Here is a 19,564-nt window from a genome sequence, read left to right on the forward strand (position 1 = left end):
AATTTAGGGGCTTTTTTTTCTTTTTTTGTCAGAAATAATAAGAGACCACCCACGTCACCTTCTGTGCCGACAGGGGCCCTGCTGACCCGAGCACAGAGACGCACGAACCCGCCACCCCGTACCGGCGGCGGCGCCGCGAGCCAGGAACGTTACCGCCGGGCCCCGCCCCTTGGTCCGCCCTGTCAGCGCTGGCCAATCAGAGCGCGCCCACCCAAGGGCACAGTCCCGGGAAGCGAAGGGAGCCGAACCCCTTCGTCCGTTTCCGCCAACGGACCACCGATAATTTCCGATTGCTTCCGAAATCAAGGTCGAGCCTCTTCGGCACCTTCCGGAAACCCGGAAGGGAGGCGGCCGAGCGCGTTCGGATGTCTCCGGCAGCGGCAGGGCTGGCGAAGGAAGGACGCCCGGGCATGCGGTTGCTCTCGCGAGCTCTCCGCGGGGCGCAAGGCTTCCGGGCCGCCGCGCTGCCCCCTCGGAACCCCCGAGCAGCGCCGGTCGTGGGCAGCGCAGCGGGAACATGCCCGCTGCAGCCGCGCCGCGGGCTGAGCGCCCGGCCCTGCTTAGGCGAGCTGTTCGCCGCCCCCTCCTTACGCCGCCTGCTGGAGGCGCGGGCGCGGGGCGGGGCGGGGCCGGAGCTGGCGGCGCGGGTCCAGCGGCTGCGCGACAAGGAGCAGGAGTTGCGCGACACGCGGGAGCTGGCGCGGCAAGGTGCAGGGCGGGCCGCGGGGGGGCGGGGCGGACGCGCTGCGCCGCGGCGCGTTCTGGCCGGGGAGGAGGGGAAGCGATTTGCATATGCCGACGCGATTGGTGGAGCTCCCCAAGGGGGCGGGCGGAGGCGGCCACGGGGCGCCGCGCACCTGTGCGTGCGTGCGTGCGTGCGTGCGGTCGGCGCGGGGCGGTGGCGGAAGAGCGGTGAAAGGCGGGAGCGTTAAAAACCTGTCAGAAACCAAAATGCGGAAAACCGGCGCTTTGGGATCAGTAAGCGTTCCCTAGATCGTGAGACGTTCCCTAGATCGTGTAATGCTTACCGCTTCTCCAAACACTGCTAAGAGTGCTAACAGTAGCCGGTTGTTTCAGCTGATGGAGGTGACAGACACTGTCTGAAAGATGTTTTGGGGTTTTTTGGGTTCCCCCCCCCCCGCCTTATTCATTCTCTCCCACCTCAGATTGAAAAAGGAGAACTGGTTCCTTTGAACAACCTAATCAACGACCCCAACTAACTGAGTGGAATGGAGGAATTTCTTTCCCTCTCAGAGCCTGCTGAGGAAGCCAAGGGCATCAAAAACAGATCTAGAACTTCAGCCAAGTGAAGTGATTACAAGGGCTTAGTCAGTACCTCTGAACACCTCTGTAGTTCATATATTTGTAAAAATTTGTATATATTATTTTTAAGTGGTTTTAAAGCTTACATTACATTTGCACCTTGAAGTTTTCCACTGCTATGAAGTAGATTATTTCTTAACTGTATATAGTTACAATCAAACCAGCTATTCGTAATGCAATCGATTTGTAATTCTTTAATTCTTATCCTTTCTCCTTTTGACCTTAATGGCTAGCCCTTGATTAGTCACTAGTTATTGTAAAGCGATGTAGATAGTTGGAGATGATCAAGTTTACATGTTTAAAGAGTTACAGTTAGTCAGCTAGTCAACCGTGCGTGCTCTTAGCCAGCTGTAGGTAAAGCATGCTTGTCGTTTAAACCAATTTACGCATGATTATCTTTTTAATTTCCTTCTTACAGAAGGCTGGGTGTTAATTCAGCAATGTTCAACCTACTGTAAAGTCAAAGAGTTGAATTTAAAATTTCGATAGTGACTAAATGCAGTTACAGTGCTGAAAAAGCGTTGCTTTAGTGTAAGAGTGCACCTCCTGTCTCAGCTGAATCCATTTAAAAGCTTGCTGTACACAGAGGGAGAAAAAAAAGTCTAGCATCTTTCTTTTTCTTCTCTTGCTGCTGACTGTGCAGTTACGTGTACCGGTGCCTGCTCCAGTTCCCCCTTTTTCATTGTCTGTACCGTTTTCTCCTTTTTGGGGTAACGTTTTTTTTGTTCTGGGCAAGTGAGCTGAATCAGTGCGGATCAGAGGCTGCTTAAGATGTTGGTGGTTTGGTTTTTTTTTTTTTTTAGTGCTTTTTTTGGGTGTCGGTAAAGTTTGATATTGACCAGAAAAAAAAGGAACCTTTTAATATATCAAAACTGTAGTACAGAAAATCAAGCCTTAATTGCAAAGCATTAGTGTTGATCAGCCAAGTAACACTTTAAAATTACAAGTTCCTTTTGTTATGCGAGAGTTCTTCCTTAGCTGTGTTTTTAGTGATCTGTTAGGAGTTTTGCAGCTGTTCTGGAATAAATTGACAGAGATAAAATACTTGAAATTACTGCTACTGTCCTTCAAATTTTTGCATACAACGGTAGGGGTAATACTCCTTTTAATGAAGCATGTTAGTTGTGGGGCTGCTGTCCTCTTTAAATCCTTGATGTTCCCGTCACAGTGAAGCACAAAAAGTAATTTCCCAGAATCACAGAATGGCTGAGGTGGGAAAGGACCTCAGGAGACCGTCCAGTCTGGCCTCTGCTCAGGCAGGGCCACCTACAGCAGGTCACCAGGGTTGTGTCCAGTCGGGGTTTGAACATCTCCAAGGATGGAGACTCCACAACCTCTCTGGGCAACCTGTGCTGCTGTTTGACCACCACAAGGCAATTGGTGGTTTTTTGGTTGTCTTTGGGGTTTTTTTTTGTTTTGTTTTGTGGGTTTTTTTTTTTTAATGTTTAAATGGAACTTCTTGTATTTCAGATTTTCCCATACCTGAACATATCAGGTCTCATACCTGAACAATATCAGAAAACACTTTTTTTTTTTAATAGTGATGTACTATTCATCTTTGTAACCGATCATATTTATTAATCTCATTTTCTGACAGGTTGGGGGGGGGCATTGTGTAGTGGGTTTTGTGGTGGGTTTTTTTTTTGTTTTGTAGAGTTAAGTTCTTCGTATGGTTATTTTTCAGAAGGTTTTCTGAGAGTGGCACTGCCATAAGTCAGGGGATTAACCATACTCAAATATTCCAGATGAGAACGAAGATTTCCGGAAGCTTGCAGAAAGGGAAGTCTCCTCCTGTGAAGAAGAGATAGCTGAACTGAAACACCAGGTTAGATCCCATTTAAAAGCCTCTGTTTCCTTGCCTTTTCTAAATTAACAAAGCCAAGCTGTCTTCTCATCAAAATAAGATGCAGATGATAAACTCTTCTCCTCCCATCCCTGCCAATTATAGTCCTCAATTACTGCCTGTTATCTAAGGAAAAAGAAAAATGCGGATGGTGTAGACAGCCTGTAAGTGCGTGCCTACTTGAGTCTGAAATTCTTTGAATCAATAAATCTTTATCAGTAGGTGCTACAGTTTGTCTTGTCTAGGTCTACCTTTATGGATGTCCAGCTTTTTATCTATTGGAAACATTAGACTTGTATAGTATGGCACACAGTAGTGGTTTTTGAAAAAATAGTTTAATACTATGTAACTAGTTTAGATGGCTACCTTATAGGTAGAGGTTTTACATGGTATCTATGTTATTTAACATAAAAATAATGATCTTTACATAAACAAACTGTTACATATTCTTAATGTTACTGGTGAAGTAGAAGCTGGTAGTGTCACATTCTTTATACCTTCAACAGCAACACAACAGTCACTTTATAAATATTTGTGTAAATACCTATGATTTTGCCAAAAGAAGTCATCTGTGGAAAGAAACATCACCTAATGCTAGTAAAGGAAGATGACTGAAAAGCATTTGCAAATCATCCAGTGTTTTGATCCAGGCTGCAAAATTGTGATATAGGGTTTTTTTTGTTCTAGTGTACCTGTCTTCTACAGATCAACATAAGGCTGGCTGTCCCTTTTTAAGTAAATAAATGAATAATACAGCTGAGCTGTTGTTGAAGTACTGACCTCCTGCACATCCATACCTTCTCAGCTCTGCAGTTGAGACCAGGTTGAAAGGGAATCTGGTGGGAAGGGAGATGCTCAGTTGTCTTGCGAGGACTGGCGTGTATCCCGTGGCGTCCAGACGTCACAGTGCTCCTGATGGGTGAAAACTTCTCTGAGGCTTCGTATGTCTTGAGAGGGACCTGTGTAGCTCCTGCGACTGTGAACAGACACGGGGAGCCTTCCTGCAACACAGCATCCCCTCATCGCCTTTTCCTCCGTGCTGCTGCCTCACTGGAAGAGGCAGGAGAAGCCCGTCCTCTGGGCAGCCAGCGAGTTAGTGCAGGGGAATGCAGCCTCGATCCACCGCAGAGTTGTCTGGCGTTCTATACTATCTCAGCTGCGGGTAGCACTGTCGGAGGGGAGTCTCAGCTGGGTGTTTTTGTATTCACAGATAGTGTTGCTTTTGATTCCTTCAGAAGAAACGGACAAGAGTGATCTTGTCATGGAAGTAGCCGCTGGAGTTGGAGGGCAGGAAGCCATGCTGTTCACTTCGGAGATATTTGATATGTATCAACGATATGCTGCCTATAAAAAGTGGAAATTTGAAATATTAGAATACTTTCCCAGTGAAATAGGTCAGTAATAAAAATACTTCATCTTTGTAACTTTTTAATTTAAGTTGAAACACTTATTCATATGACACTTGAATTTCCTGACTACAGGAAGCTAATTTGCAGTAACTTAATTTTAGCAGTGGAAGGTTGTTTGAATGTCTGAGTATATTTTTCCTCAACTTCTGTATTTGGGAATGAAATTCCATTTCAGAAGTACTATTAAAATACCGAAATGCTAAAAAACAAAACTTGTCTTTCATCAGTTTCAAGATGTAGAAATGAAACCAAGTGCTTGGCTGAAGAAAATTCATGAAGTGATGCAGATATGTTGGTTTAGCTTTATTTTTTTACAAATACAGATTACACATACTTTTTATTTGTATATGCTGTTCCACTGAGTTACTTAATGTTTCTAGTGTTTATAGATCAGTTTGGTGGGAGGTTGAAAGTCTGTTTATTATTATGGATCACTTGCCAGAGAGGGTTTTAATCTAAAACATCTTGAATTTATCTGAAATAATGTCATCTGAGGATTTATAGAAGGAAATGGGATGTTTGGATATAGCTCATCTGTAACAGCTAAGGGATGAGCAAAGTGGGGGAATTGTTGAGACTTTGAGAGGAAAGATAAGAGATCTAATTGTTTATGAAAGTCTTCAAGTTTCCAACCCCGTGCAACGCTACAGGCTTGGGGAGGAGTGGCTGGAGAGCTGCCCGGTGGAAAGGGACCTGGGGGTGCTGGTTGACAGCCGGCTGAACATGAGCCGGCAGTGTGCCCAGGTGGCCAAGAAGGCCAGCAGCATCCTGGCCTGTATCAGACATAGTGTGGCCAGCAGGAGTAGGGAAGTGATTGTGCCCCTGTACTCGGCACTGGTGAGGCCGCACCTTGAATCCTGTGTTCAGTTTTGGGCCCCTCACTACAAGAAGGACGTTGAGGTGCTGGACTGTGTCCAGAAAAGGGCAATGAAGCTGGTGAGGGGTCTGGAGCACAAGTCTTATGGGGAGCGGCTGAGGGAACTGGGGTTGTTCAGTCTGGAGAAGAGGAGGCTGAGGGGAGACCTTATTGCTCTCTACAACTACCTGAAAGGGGGTTGTGGTGAGGTGGGTGTTGGTCTCTTCTCCCAAGTAACTAGCAACAAAAGGAGAGGAAATGGCCTCAAGTTGTGCCAGGGGAGGTTTAGACTAGATATTAGGAAAAATTTCTTACTGAGTGGTCAAGCATTGGAACAGGCTGCCCAAGGAGGTGGTGGAGTCACCATCTCTGGAAGTGTTCAAAAAACGTGTGGACGTGGCACTTCAGGATATGGTTTAGTGGGCCTGGTGGCATTGAGTTAATGGTTGGACTTGATGATCTTAGAGGTCTTTTCCAACCTTAATGATTCGGTGATTCTGTGAAGTAAAATTTCACAGGTAATCAATTTTAACAGCTTGATGCCAGTAAAAGATGTTTCTCCTTTCGCCTTTCTTCCTTACTTCCTCTCTGTCTGTGCAGTTCTACCATTTTTTTTTTGGTCTTTTTTGATGTCCTTTCACTTAAAAAGCAAAGTCTTTGCCAGTTTACAACTGGGATAGTTTTTTGCCTAGTTGATGTGTTAAGTCAGCTGTCATGAGCTTTAGAGCTAGCATAAGATAAGCAGCAACATGGGCTGAATGCAAGGAGGTGGAAAAAATGGATCTTCTGGTGATGATGAGCTGTGAAGTTGGTTCACTGCATCTCATGGAACAGTGTCTTTGCAAAGATGGGGATTGGTAGATTTACACAACACACTGAGGCAGTGGCACATGCTAGTTAATTTTAGCTTAATCCAGTTAGTGTGTAAAGTTGTTTCACAAAGATCAGGTGGCTGCCTTTTCATTGCTGCTGACTTCTTTGCATTGGCTGTTGTGATTATGTGTCTTCACAGAGTCTCATCACCAAGTTAATCCAACTGAAAAACAGCACCAGCCCCCTGCCCCCAGCCCCAATTAGTTTTCAGGTAATCCAGCACAAGAGAAGAGGGCGGTGGAGACAGAAGTGTGTGGCTACTAGTGGTGGCAGTGAGAAAACCAGGATCTTCCAGGAGTGAGAGGTTGTCAGCTTAAGCTACCTGTGAAACTGCAATCCAGAACATGGAGACATGCCCAACCGGTGGCAAGGATTTTGGTGGTTGACTGACAGATTGCTAGCTGTGGTTCTCAGCAGGCTAGATTTGCTAAATCTGTCTGTGTCAACAGATCTGCAGGCTTACTGTTATCTGTGCTGTTGTGAGTAAAGGTGGTGCATTTTGCTTATCTAGACTTTGCTGTGGAAGTAATTTATATATTATATAGGTATGGATCAGTAGATGGGCACTTGTGCAGTTCACTGCTGCTAGCTCACATTGGTTGTGAAACTTTACCAGTATTCATACTTTCCTCAATATTTTCTTCTTTTTTTTGTGAAAATGTGAGTGGAAATAGGAAAAGCTAGAATGTTAGGATATGCAATCTGTCAGAAAAATTCTAATCTCTTTTCAATCAACAATATAATTGCAGAGAAATTTTTAGCAAGCTTTTAGAAGTGTGAAGCATCTTCTAATGCTTCTTCTGTTTATTTATGCCATATTTTGCACTCAATAATATTTTCAGGTATCTTGAACATTTTCAGTTTCAACTGTGTAGAAATGCATGAAAAAATATCCACAACCCTCCTAATTGAGCTTCTCATGTCATTTGGCTACTCCACCCTTCTAATGTGGGTCTTTCTGTGCCTTAAGACCATTCTTGCATAAATACAGTTTTTGATTCACTATTATGTATTGAGGGATTAAAAGAAGGATCAAAAGTTAGACTCTATGGAGGAATACAGTTGGACATCACAAACTGAGAACTTAAAAATCTAGGTATAAGCTTGATTTGTTGTCTGTATTCACACCTCAAAAAATGGAGGCCCAATGTCTTCACCTGTCAGATGTGCAGATACAATTTAATTTATTACGGATTTCACTTACACTTCTGGGTTCTTAAAATCTTTAATAGAATTTAATTTAAAAAGTGTTATATCAGTAACATGTTCAAACAATAACTTTATTTAGAGTTCTTGGCAGGTGATTTCAAGTTGATGAACATGAATTCAGGTTTTCACAGTATCACAGTCTCCTTCTAGAGTAGCTGCTGTCGATTCGATTTATATACTTTTTTTTTTCATGAGGCTTGAATTCAGTGTCATCTAAATTTGTTATTAATAATAAACTTTTTTTATGGTCAAGAGGTCATTTGTTAAGTAAACTGTACAGTTCAAGTGAAGGTAGGGACAAGAAGACACTTCATGTTGCAGTGCAGCTTGTTGCTGAAAGAGGAAAGTCATCCTTATCACTGTTCATGACAAGGCAAACGCTTTGCCAGGAGCTGAGCCCTTTCAGCCTTCAAAGCCGACAGCAATATGTTAATTTTTGGGGGGGGGGGGGTTTGTAAAGTAAATAGAATAAATGCAGTGCAGATTAGATGGGTGTAAACAGTATGGGAGAAGGGCCTGGGTCTTTTTTTCTTTCACATACTAGCAGGAGAGGATAATTGCCCTTTACTTCGTGGCAAGACTTAGGTGGGGTGAGCCCCAGCAATCCCATACAACTTGAGCTTCAGAGGACAGTTTCACAGTCAGCTTAAACAGGGATTGTCCTAGCTACCAGCCCTACGTTCCTTCTCTCTCTCAGCTCCAGCAATTTTGAGGCCACAGTGCTAATTGGATCAATCCACAGGTTTGGCTTAAAAATTCTCTGGTTTTGGATAGCTTTAAGTCAGGCCTCAGTCAACTTGCAGTCCTGTGATGGGAAGAGAAAGGGAGTTGTGCTTGACTATGCTTGTGGTGAGAGCTCAGTCCTTGGACAAGGAGCCCACACCCTCAGAGGCATTCACTTAAAGTTTTACTTTTAAGTTTCACTTAAAGTTTCCCGTGCTTTACATGGGAAATTGAAGTAATACATTAACCTAGTATATATCTAGCCGTATTTTCTCTGAAACTGCTAGGTTTTTAGTGAATATATATTTATTTTAAACTCTTTTGTCTTGCTGAGGGCTTGCCCGTGCACTGAAATGAATTTTAGGAAGGTAGGAGGTAAATTTATTAGAGAAAAATAAAGGCAGCACTAGGCTTTGTCAGTCTTTTGCAATGTATTTTCTGATCTGACTTGCACAACCACCTAATATCACAACTGAGGAGCTAGAAATAAGTTGGGAGGTAGGGGCACTGTGCAGGGCACTGCCACTGAAAGGCATGTTTGGACCCTGAGGTTCAAGGTGTCTGTGCTGCGCTGAGTAAGAATGGAGTTAAGGGTGCTTGCTGGTGACACTAGGCTTTTGCATCCCATCCACGCTCCATTTTTATGGACTGAAGAGCAAAAGCAAGATCCTACATTAAATGTCAAACTCCCTCATTTCAGAGAGCTCCAGTATTTGGCTGAAATCTGAATGTGAGCATATGTGAACAAGGTGAATGTCAAACAAAGCTGCAATTAAGAATTGGTTTCAGCCCGCTCTTAACTGGCTTTATTGACCTACCCCAAGGGACGCCACTGCGCAAAAATAGCACGTTCAAGATTTCGTGCGCACATTAAAGCACAAACACACGTGTCCTTATTTATCCACTGCCTCTCGCCCTGTAGCGGCCGGCGGAGACACAGATATGGGACTTTTGTCTCAAACTGGGTATAAGATACCACATAAAAAAGGAGTACAAACTCGCACCCTTGTTCTGTGCACATCGGCCTTTGGAATAGAGAGGGACATCTTAGTTGAAAGGGGAAAGCGTATAGTCAGTGAGAGCTAACTGTATTTGACAGGCCTACGACACGTCTGCCAGGGTAAAGGGTTTGTTGAAATTTCCTTGGATTTGGCTGCATTTTGTTTTAAACCTGTGTGGCCCATAGTTGATTTGAAGCAATATCACCTAAATACCCACCTGTTCAACTAGTTGCTTGCTCATGGCATGCTAAGCACTACGGTGGCCCAGGCACACTGTTGCCACTCCAAACCTGAACTCGTGACACAGATGTGGCTGCGGCTCAAATAGACAGGCTGTACCCATGGTATATGTATTAATGCCAGGAGACGTGAGGGAGAGAAGACAGAACATTAGCTTTTGCAGTGAACTGCTTAGCACGTAATTAGTATTTGTCAGTAGTGCCGTAGCCTTGAGGACATTCACATTATTTTTACTCCTGACATAGCCTGGCTTCCTCCTCATGTGCAGAGGTTGCTTATGATTTTTTTAGTACTTGCCTTTATGTGTAAAGGAGTAAGTTAGTTCTATTATTCAACTACATTAATTATTTTAGGTTATACAAGCTTCTTTTAGAGTAAAGAAGGACTCTTCTGTTCATTTGAATAGCGTTTGCATAGTACTAGAAAGATTTCACGGTACCTGTTAAAATGAAACTTACTGATCTAAAGTGAGGCTTTTGACAGATTCTTATTTCTTAAGCTACATGCTTTATGGTCAGATTTATTCTAAACATGATGGGTTTACCTTACAGAATTGGTAGTAGATAATGGCTATAAATTAAATCAGTGAAGCACTAGGTATGTTGAACAGTGCATTTGAGCCAAAGTGGTACAGATTTGTGCAAGCAGGAGAAAAAATTTTAAAATCAGAAAGACAAAAATGAGATGAAAGAGAAAGGAAGAGGCAGCTTAGGCTATTTTCCACAAACCTGACTGTAAAAGGAAACAGTTTTAGTAAAGTTACGAGGGAACGTTAAATTTCTGTAGAATAAAAACATTTGCAAACCTTCTCCGTGGAGGTGAAAAACCCGGCCTGCGTTCTGGCTGATGGTTTTTTCCTGCTCTGCAGGGCATTTTCAGGTTCTACATTGTTTTCACTTTCCTTTTTTGAAAAGCTACTATCTTATCCCTATGGTTGATTTCCTTAGGCTAGAGATAGCCTAAAGCAGTATTTCTGAGAAGTATGTGCCTCTTCTTTTCTGCGGCTGTGGTTTCATTTTGCAAGACTTCAACAGCAATACTCTTTCGAGGCCGCCTCTCTCTTCTTTAATCATCGCCTTGGCACGCCATTCACTGGGCTGAGAATGGGATCTGGGAACTGAGCTGGATTAAAAACCAAAGCAGGTGAAAAATTACATTCATTTATAGCATGATCACTTCTCTGATCCCTCAAACAGTTATACTGGCACGACTGAAGGGTTTGCACACTAGCAAACAAGGAAGAGCGGCAATGCATAAACTAGAATTGCAACAAATTCTGTCAAGAAACCATGATCGTGTTGGGCTTTACTTCCAAGTTCCAAGCTGTTCAATGCTAGTTTTTAGTACGTTGCTGTGAAGTGGTTTGCTGGTTGTATTGGTAAGAGGGGCAGGAGCTGGAGTTCTGGTCACTCCAAGGGAGCAAAAGATTAAGATGAAATGAAAGAGCAAAGACGAGACATGGGTAGGATGCATCGAGGAGAATGCATAAGAAGCAGCGTATGAATAACACTAATCCTTTAGCTAGAGAGTTGTTTTTCTTCCCATTGAATGATAAGGTTCTGAACTAACAATAAAAAAATGGGTGTAGTTTCTGAAGGTGGCTTTCAAAATTTGATCTTTACGTAAACTTACTACTGGTATTGGAGTTCCAATATGGTTTACGATTGTGTGTGTACATGTATGTACGTAGTTTGTAGACACTCTTTTTATGTATGTAAAAAAAGTTAAATTGGACTTTCTATAAAAAAGAATTTGACAGTCCTTTATTTGAAATGGTGTGTGAGTATGTATGTCTAGCTTGGTTTTTAATAGTTTTCTTACATTTTCTGGCCAAGTATCTATATGGTAAATTCATAATTTTAAAAAACAAATGACAGTGATATCTAAATACACTGTTTCAAATATAATGGCATAGTACCAACAGTTTTTCTTACAGCTTTACAACTGTTTTTCTTCTGCATTTAAGGTGGCCTAAGACATGCAGTTGCCAGTATAGCAGGTCTTGAGGCTTACAAGTACATGAAATTTGAAGGAGGAGTGCATCGTGTTCAGCGGGTGCCAAAGACAGAAAAACAAGGACGCATTCACACCAGCACAATGACTGTTGCAATATTGCCTCAGCCCACTGAGGTAATATTTATCTGTATAACAGACTTTACCAAGATCTTAAAGGTCTTTTCCAACCTTATTCTATGATGAGAAATGTTTTTACATGCCGTATTGTTGATACCCAAGTGTTTCCTGTTTCTGTTGCTGTTCTCTCTTAATGATTTTTTTTTTAATCTTAGTTTTAAACTAAGTCATATTCGTTTGTTTATTTTTATTTTTGTCTAGGGGGATGAAATTAAGAATTTCTGGATTTCCTCATAATGCTAATCTCAGGACAGTCACTGGCAGTTTACTTCAATATAACTTGAAAATTCACTGTGACTGTCCTGCATGCTTTGTGGAAAACTTTACGTTTTTTACAAAGTAATGAAAGACTGAATTAGTTTACAGACCTCATAGAGTTTTTTTTTTTTAGCACCTCCTCTTCCCCATTTTTGTAGTGCCCTCATGTTCTCCTTCCAAAGTGTGTATGGGTGATAGATAATTCATTCTCAACATATTTGCTTGGTTAAAAAAAAAAAAGTCTTAAGAATTAAAGCTTTGTTTTGATGTTTGTTTCATGTTGACCTAGCAAATTGTCAAAGATGTTACTCCATCCCATTCTCTCCTGAAGTTGTCTTGCTCCTTCCTCCCAGAGACTACCACCCCATTCCAAAGCCAGCCAAAGGAATATGTTCCATTTTATCTAAAAACCATCTGGTCAAGTTCAAATATTGGTTAACCCTGCTGGAAGAGGATGTAGAGCTTTCAGAAGAGGGGGAAGATTAGTGCTAAGGGATGGTTATGCCTTAAGCTACTTATTTGCCCGATTTCCTGTCTTCCATGATGTTACATTCCAATCTGGCTACAAGGATTTGTTAATATAAGTGGATGCGAGCTACCACTCATAAACTTTTAAAAGTTTGACCTTGCCTGAATGTGCTTTATAAAATAAACCAACTATGCATATTTGACATCTGTCTAGAAAGAAACAACATAAATATGTTCTTTTTTTTGGTTTGTTTTCCTGTCTTCCATGACAGATGAGGCTGCAAATTAATCCAAAAGATCTACGGATAGAAACAAAGCGAGCTAGTGGAGCTGGAGGCCAGCATGTCAATACCACAGACAGCGCTGTACGGATAGTTCATATTCCCACAGGTGCTTCATTTTTTCCTTAGTGCAAGGTCTACATTGCAAAACTGCTGTCAGAATTTCTTTTGAAACAATGGTTTTATTTTCAAACCTGGGCAACAGTAGAGCAGAGTTTTCATATAGTTTTCATGTGTGTTTATAGTACTCCAAATGCATCATCTTGTGCCCACTCCAATTTGTAATAGTGAAGACTACTGGCTTCAGTAGGTAAGCTATCCTTTTGGCCATTAAGCATTACACTCTAAAAGCATCCAGAATAGTTCCTATGAAAAATTTTAGCTTTCAAATAATGGAAAAGACACTGTAAAACAGAGTAGGTTAAAATCTGATGATTTGCCGTTTCTTGACTAGTCTCGAAAGAGAGATTGCTCTATTTCCGTATTAAAATGTTGCTTTTAATTGGAGAGTCTACTCAGGATACCAGCTTCCATTTGTCTGCTGGCTCCTTTCCCATAGATGACACACTTAACTAGGAGGCCCATCCCCAGGGCTCAGGTTAGTAAATGGAGGATGGATAAGATACACCCTCAAATGCTAACTGATTTTAGCTATCGGATCTTTTTTTTATTTCCATTCCTAAGCTTTTTACTTCCCTTTGAGCAATCCACAACAGCTGCCTTGACTTTCATTGCTTTTTAACTTTTCCTCTTCTCTACCACAAACATGAGTCAGGCTTTACAGCCTCAGGGCTGTATCTTCAGCTCAGCCTCAGCTCTTTATCTTCACATATCCAGGTTTTTGTCACCCATTTCTTCATACTTACTGAAGACATTAATCCATTCAGCACTTGTTGCATCACCTCAGTAAAGCAGAAGGTAAACACTGGAGAGGATAGAATTCTGTTCAAGATATGGTGACAAAAAGGTACTCCAGATTCAAAAAGTTTTGGATTGCCTGCATGTTTGGAAAAAAAACCCACAAACTAAACCCAGCAAATTATCTTAGTTTTTGCTGAAGGCAGTTATTAGTGTTTGTAATGGAAATCTTAAAATGTACTGCAAACTTTTTTTTGTGGTTATGCACTAGAGATGGCTCATAGTGAGTTTTATATCTCACCTTATCTCCTGACCTTTTCTATACCATCCTTCCCTTCTTCATTCCTCTTGATCTCTCTTCCTTTACAATTGTCCTGTTACTACTTCTATTTCTCTCATCCTAACTCTGTTTATAAACCTTGATTGTGACTCAAAAAGTTGATTGTAAACAAGTCTTTCCTAAAGTAATACTATATAATCTTATAAAAGCATATTGTAATCTTACCAGGGTAACTTAAAATAAATCCAAATAACAACTTAGGTTGTGCTGTCTTCTTCCTGTATTTCTTCTCCCTACTCCTTTCCTAGGCTGTTCAGTTATTATCTTAACTTGATTTTTATGTTTTGGAGGGAGACACTATACCTTCTTTTCTTTTAAAGAAAATAATGCCCGCTTTTGTATATTCTGATCAAATTCTGTATACTCACTATCTCGTATATTTTACTGCTCCTAAATCCTAAATCTCCTGGAACTGTGGACAAAAGTTACAAGTATTAAAGGTGTCTTCTGTAAGTCAGATCACGTCATGTATCTCTTACTTCATTATCTACCTGTTGTCCCACATATCAAATTAAATTTCTTGTCTTATGGCTTAAAGCACCTGTACAACTCAGCCTGCACTTCTCTCCCAGTATCTATCGTTAGACATTAATAAGGCTGGAGTTTTATATTCCCAGTCCAAAATATGTTTTGAAGAAAGAAACAGCTTATTGTAACATAATAAAAATCTTCTAGAAATTGCAAAACCCTTTTAGTATGTGTTACTGTTAACTGTTAAATGTCATGATATTTTTGGCAGGGATCATATCTGAATGTCAGCAAGAAAGATCTCAAATTAGAAACAAAGAGAAGGCTATGCAAATGCTATGTGCTAAACTATACAATGCCAAACTGGAAGAAGAAACCAAAAAGAGAAACACTGTTAGAAAGATTCAAGTAAGTTTCACGTAGTAAAGATATAATTCTGTATGAGTATATGTTCTTGGGTTAACTCCTGTGTTGAACTGCAAATAGGAAATAGAAATATAGAGGAACAGAGCCCAGGAAGGACTTATACGAGGCAAAAAAATTACATTCTACTTGAGCAATAAAAGTCATACATTAGCCAGACTTAAAATTTCAGTAGTATGTATATTCTAGAGATCTAGTAAAACAAACTGGATTAGAGCATGAAGAACCAGAACAGTAATAGAAAAAGACACAGTAAAACCGTTCTTTTACATGTTTGAGAACAATTACTGCAACTACTGAACTGGTCTAAGCACAATGTAACTATAACAAATTTTAGATAATCATGGGAGGAAGAGAAAGCTTTCTCTTTAGGTGCTTAATCAACATTTTTTATAAAAAGATTATGACAGTAAACTGATTCTTCTTGTTTGATAGGTTGGGACTAAAGGAAGATCGGAGAAGATCAGAACATACAACTTTCCACAGGACCGGATTACTGACCACAGGATAAGCAGATCAGTGCATCATATTGAGTCTTTCATGCTAGGGGAAGAAATGCTAGATGAAATGATACAAACTCTGAAAGAATATGCTGATTATGAATCTTTAATGGAAATTATTTCAGAAAATGAAAAGAATCTGTCCTGAACGTTGCTCTTTGTCAGCCCATTACAACAGATGTAGACTTATCTGCAAAGCAGCTTCTTGGAGCACCACCCAGAAGAAGCAACTGCTTTTCAGATCACGAAAGACACCACAGCTTGTTTCCTCATGACTGCTAAAACAGTTTTCCTACTTGCTGAGTAAAAGACTTTATTACCTTTATATGAGACAGTATTGCTGCAGCAGTCCACTTAAAAAGTAAATTTGACTGGGCAAGAAGTAACTGCAGTTTTTATCTTTATCCACTGAGAAGACACTGATACACCACTTTTGAAAGGTACGCATTAAAAAATGAGCTATTTCTACTTCCAGTTTTCATTTAAACAGTAGTTTAAATGTGAGTACAGTGTCAAGTAGCTTACTTGAGAGAACAAAAATATCCTATTTTGTTTGAGTGATTGGAAGAAAGTGGTAAATAAATGATCCCACTGCTAATCTGCATATTTGTTAATCTCTTACACATGGCATGGGAGGAGTCAAAGTGTACCTCCTTCATGTTTTTGTGACCTTCTGGCCCTTATTAATAAACACAAAAAACTGTTTAGGTATATCCCTTGTTCCAAAAAAAAAGCTGTGGAAGCCAAGTGACAAGTTAGGGAGTTGTGTTTGAAAAGAATGTTTCTGTTCTTGAGTCAAAAGTGAAAACAATCATTGCAATATTGTTTGGCTGATATTTCAGTTTCCATTTGGCTTCAGTTCAGTTTCTCCTTTACGCTTTTTAATTGGATCTCTGGTGTATTGATTTTCTAAAGGTTACATAGTATGAATGGCATACTGTTTTTGTCTACTTATTTACCAGCATCTTAAAACATTGAATTGGTGAAAGCAAAGTATAACTTTTGTCTTTCTAATCTACTGATATATGTGCACATATTTTTATCTGTGGGTAAAGACAACTCTTAACTTTTATTTTAGACTACATTTTACAATCCCAAATACATATAGCAATACAAAACCTGCAGCTTCTGTGCCACATTATGTCATCATGCATTGTACCTATGTATGTGTGTATACACACACAGAATGTATTTGAAATATGAATATCAGTAAATGAGAAATTGGAATCTAAGGAAAAAATTTACCATTAATATAGGGGTGTTTACTTTCAGACTGCTAAGTAAAATTAGTGTGAGAAATCACAATAGGAACAAAGTTTCCCACAAATAGCTTATAGAAATGCATTATTTAAACACCCTATATAAAAATCAACTGATTATTACTAGTTTATTATCCTCTTTTATTACATTTGAGGCTGCAGTTTGAACCAATGCATGTCAAAACCCGCATAATACCTTTGTCAGCTTTGTTTTCCAGGAAATACTGCATGGTAACTATGATTAGGTTGCAAATCTTTTAATTAAAAGATGCACACATTAACTTCAAATGTAGGAGTGCCTGTTTGCATAAGGTCAGCCACACATATTTCCTGTTGGTAAGTGTGAGACCTAGGTCTAGATTTACCACCACATTTACAACTCCCAGCTGGCACATAAGAAAGTAAAAATAAACATTGATGCATTTTGTGTGTAAAATAATTAGATATTGATTGGAGCAGAAACTAGGACTGAAGTCTTTATTCCTAGCAGATCAGTACTGTAAACAGAAGACTAGCGAGCCCTGGTGCCAGTCTTCTTGATTTCAGTTAAAGCCAGGCTATCTTAAACCAAGTGATGGACGGGGTTTGTGGTTCCTTCAGCTTCTCTGAACAGCTAAGGGCCATCAGCCAGGTCAAAGCACTGGACTACTGCATGGAACTTACACAAGTGTTCAGGCCTTTGCCACCCTCAACCTTCGCCGATGCTGCAGCTGGTGGCCCGGCTGGCCAGATCTTGCCTGGCTTGCAGCCTCCCTGTTCTTGTCTCCTGAACAGACACTGTAGATGCGTTTTTTCCTCTGATCAGCATGAGAAAAGACAGACGGCGTGGTTCTGGCAGGAGGCTGACAGAGGTATCCCAAAACTGGCATCTGACAGTGTCATACAAGGTGGACCTCACTGTCTTCAGTGGTACCCCCTTGGCCTGTCATGGCAAGCATTACTGCATAAAGACTTGAAGTCCCTTTCTTGCTCCGTATTTGTTTTAATGCAAGGTCTGTTGTCTCACTGCAACTGCAACCACCCTGTGCTGTGAGGTTACGTTTTTGGGAGCGCTGGCATCCCCGCTCTGCTGTCAGTCTCCGTAGCTTCCCGGTAGCACTCCTCCTCACTGTGCCAACTACTAATAACGGTGACTATACTTTAAAAGAAATACATTTCTTCCATGGGAGGAACCCAGATGTGAGATCCACCGCCAGACTTAACAAATCCTTCCCCGGTGCTTTGCACGCTTTGAGCGTGCACCCCCGTGTGTGCAAGGATGATCCCGGACGCGCCCATTCATAAAAGCAAACGCAGATCTTCAGGCGCCAGGCAGCGCTTAGACGTGCGTCACCCCCGTAGCGCTGCAGGCGGTTGTTCGTTTAGGAGAGGGTCTTGGGCCCCCTCGGGTGCCGGGAGATGCCGCCGGGCGGAAGATGCCGCCGGCGGCCGCGCCCCGCCCCGAGCCCTGTCTCCCGCGCTCCGCCCCCCGCCCGGCCCCGCCTCGCCCTGCCCCGCACGGGGCGCGCGCGCGCCACCTCCGCGCCAGTCGCCTCGCTCCTTGCCGGTCGAGGAGGGAAAATGTGAGCCGGGCCGGCTCCGCCTGCGGAGCCTCGGATTGGCCCCCGCCTTCTGCCCGCCTCCTATTGGCCGCGCCGCCCCGCCGGCGGCGTCCGATTGGCCGGCGCGGTTTTGGATACCAAATTCAAAGTTTTTAAAAGTACCCGGCGAGGGCGGCCGCGCACTCCCGGCCCGCGGCGGCGGCGGCGCAGCCCTGCAGGTGAGCGGGCGGGCGCCGCGGCGAGGGCTCCGTGCAAGGGCCGGTTCGGGATAGTGGGGTGCTGCGGCGAGGGCTCCGTGGAAGGGCCGGTTCGGGGGCAGCGGGTACTCCGCGGTGTGGGCTCTGTGGCCGGGACGGGTGGGGGCTGCCGGTGTACGTGGTGGCGGGACTCGGGGTGCTGGTAGTGCTGAGAGGGGCAAGCGGGCGGACGGGGGATGGGTATCCCCGGCGGCCGGCCGGCCCTGCCGCCCTCCCCAGCCTCGCCCCGCAGCTATCCCGCCGGCGGGACGGGGTGGGACTGGGCGGCCGTGGAGCGCCCCAGTCCCGCCACCGAGCCGCGTGTGGGGCGCGCCCCGCTGCCCGCCGCACGCTAGTGGGGCCGGGGCCGAGCCGGGGTGGGGAGCGCAGCTCCCGCCGGCGGGCGGTAGCGGGCGGGGAGGCGCCGCGCTGTCTCCCGCCCGCCGGGCCACGCCGCCAGAGGGGGGCATCCCCCGGCGGGCTCCTGCCGGCCCCGCCATCACCATTTTAGGGGGAATCCTTCCACGCGGGGGAAAACGGAGACCCCCGAAGGCCCAGGGTGGGGCTCCCGGGGCGGCGGGGCACGGCAGGGCCGGGAGACGGTCTACCTGCCGCCGACCCGGGCCATCTTGAGCGCCGGGCGGGAGCAGCCTGACAGCGCCGCGGGGGCCCGCGGCCGCTCCGCCGGCGGATCGGGGCTGGTCCTGGCGCCCCGAAACACCGGGGCGGGGGACGGGACATTTCCCAGTGCTGCAGGTTCTCAGCCCAAAAGCTCCTCTGCTCGCTGGCGGCACGCGGGGGGAGGGGGGTAGTGGGCTTAGCGAGGGCTTGCATCTCTCCCCAGCTCACACTGTACAAAGCCCTAAGCGTATTTGCTCCTTTCTTCCGCCAAAAGTAGGTACGAAGAAGGGACTTTTTCACAGAAATGTTCGTGAAACACATTTCTTTAATACTTTTTTCCAAAACTGCTCTAAGTGCTTAAAAAAATCTCTTTAAACCTCTTAAAATACGTGCTCAAATGGGGGAGCTTATTTTTCCTAAGGATTGCAAAGCATGTTGAGAATTATTTGCCCCTTGGATCTACCACGACAGAGATGGCTTCCTTCTCTTCAGCCCTCGCCCATCCCCCGCAATTGTTAATATAGATAGCACCACACTTGGGGGGGGGGGGGGGGGAGAGAAACAGGGCAATAAAAGCTCAATTTCCCTATAATATATATCGACCTGTCACCCTCTTAAAATCATGCTTGTAAGAAACCTTTATTTCACTTTGACCATTGTTGGAAGGTCACTGCTTTCCAGTTATAAACTTATATATATAA

At 43.5% G+C, this 19,564-nt stretch overlaps 1 protein-coding gene across 1 annotated transcript; it reads left to right on the forward strand.

Annotated features, from left to right (window-relative positions):
- Positions 1-410: 410 nt before the first annotated feature.
- MTRF1L (mitochondrial translation release factor 1 like) lies at positions 411-15,354 on the forward strand (the record flags this gene model as incomplete). Its single annotated transcript, XM_081997557.1, has 7 exons — positions 411-708; positions 3,069-3,148; positions 4,377-4,560; positions 11,444-11,607; positions 12,609-12,726; positions 14,555-14,691; positions 15,142-15,354. 7 exons carry the CDS (start codon positions 411-413, stop codon positions 15,352-15,354), a joined length of 1,194 nt encoding a protein of 397 aa, XP_081853683.1.
- Between the last annotated feature and the right edge of the window lie 4,210 nt (positions 15,355-19,564).

This window comes from Phaethon aethereus (assembly GCF_964289735.1).
Source record: "Phaethon aethereus genome assembly, chromosome: 3".
NCBI classification, from domain to species: Eukaryota; Metazoa; Chordata; class Aves; order Phaethontiformes; family Phaethontidae; genus Phaethon; species Phaethon aethereus.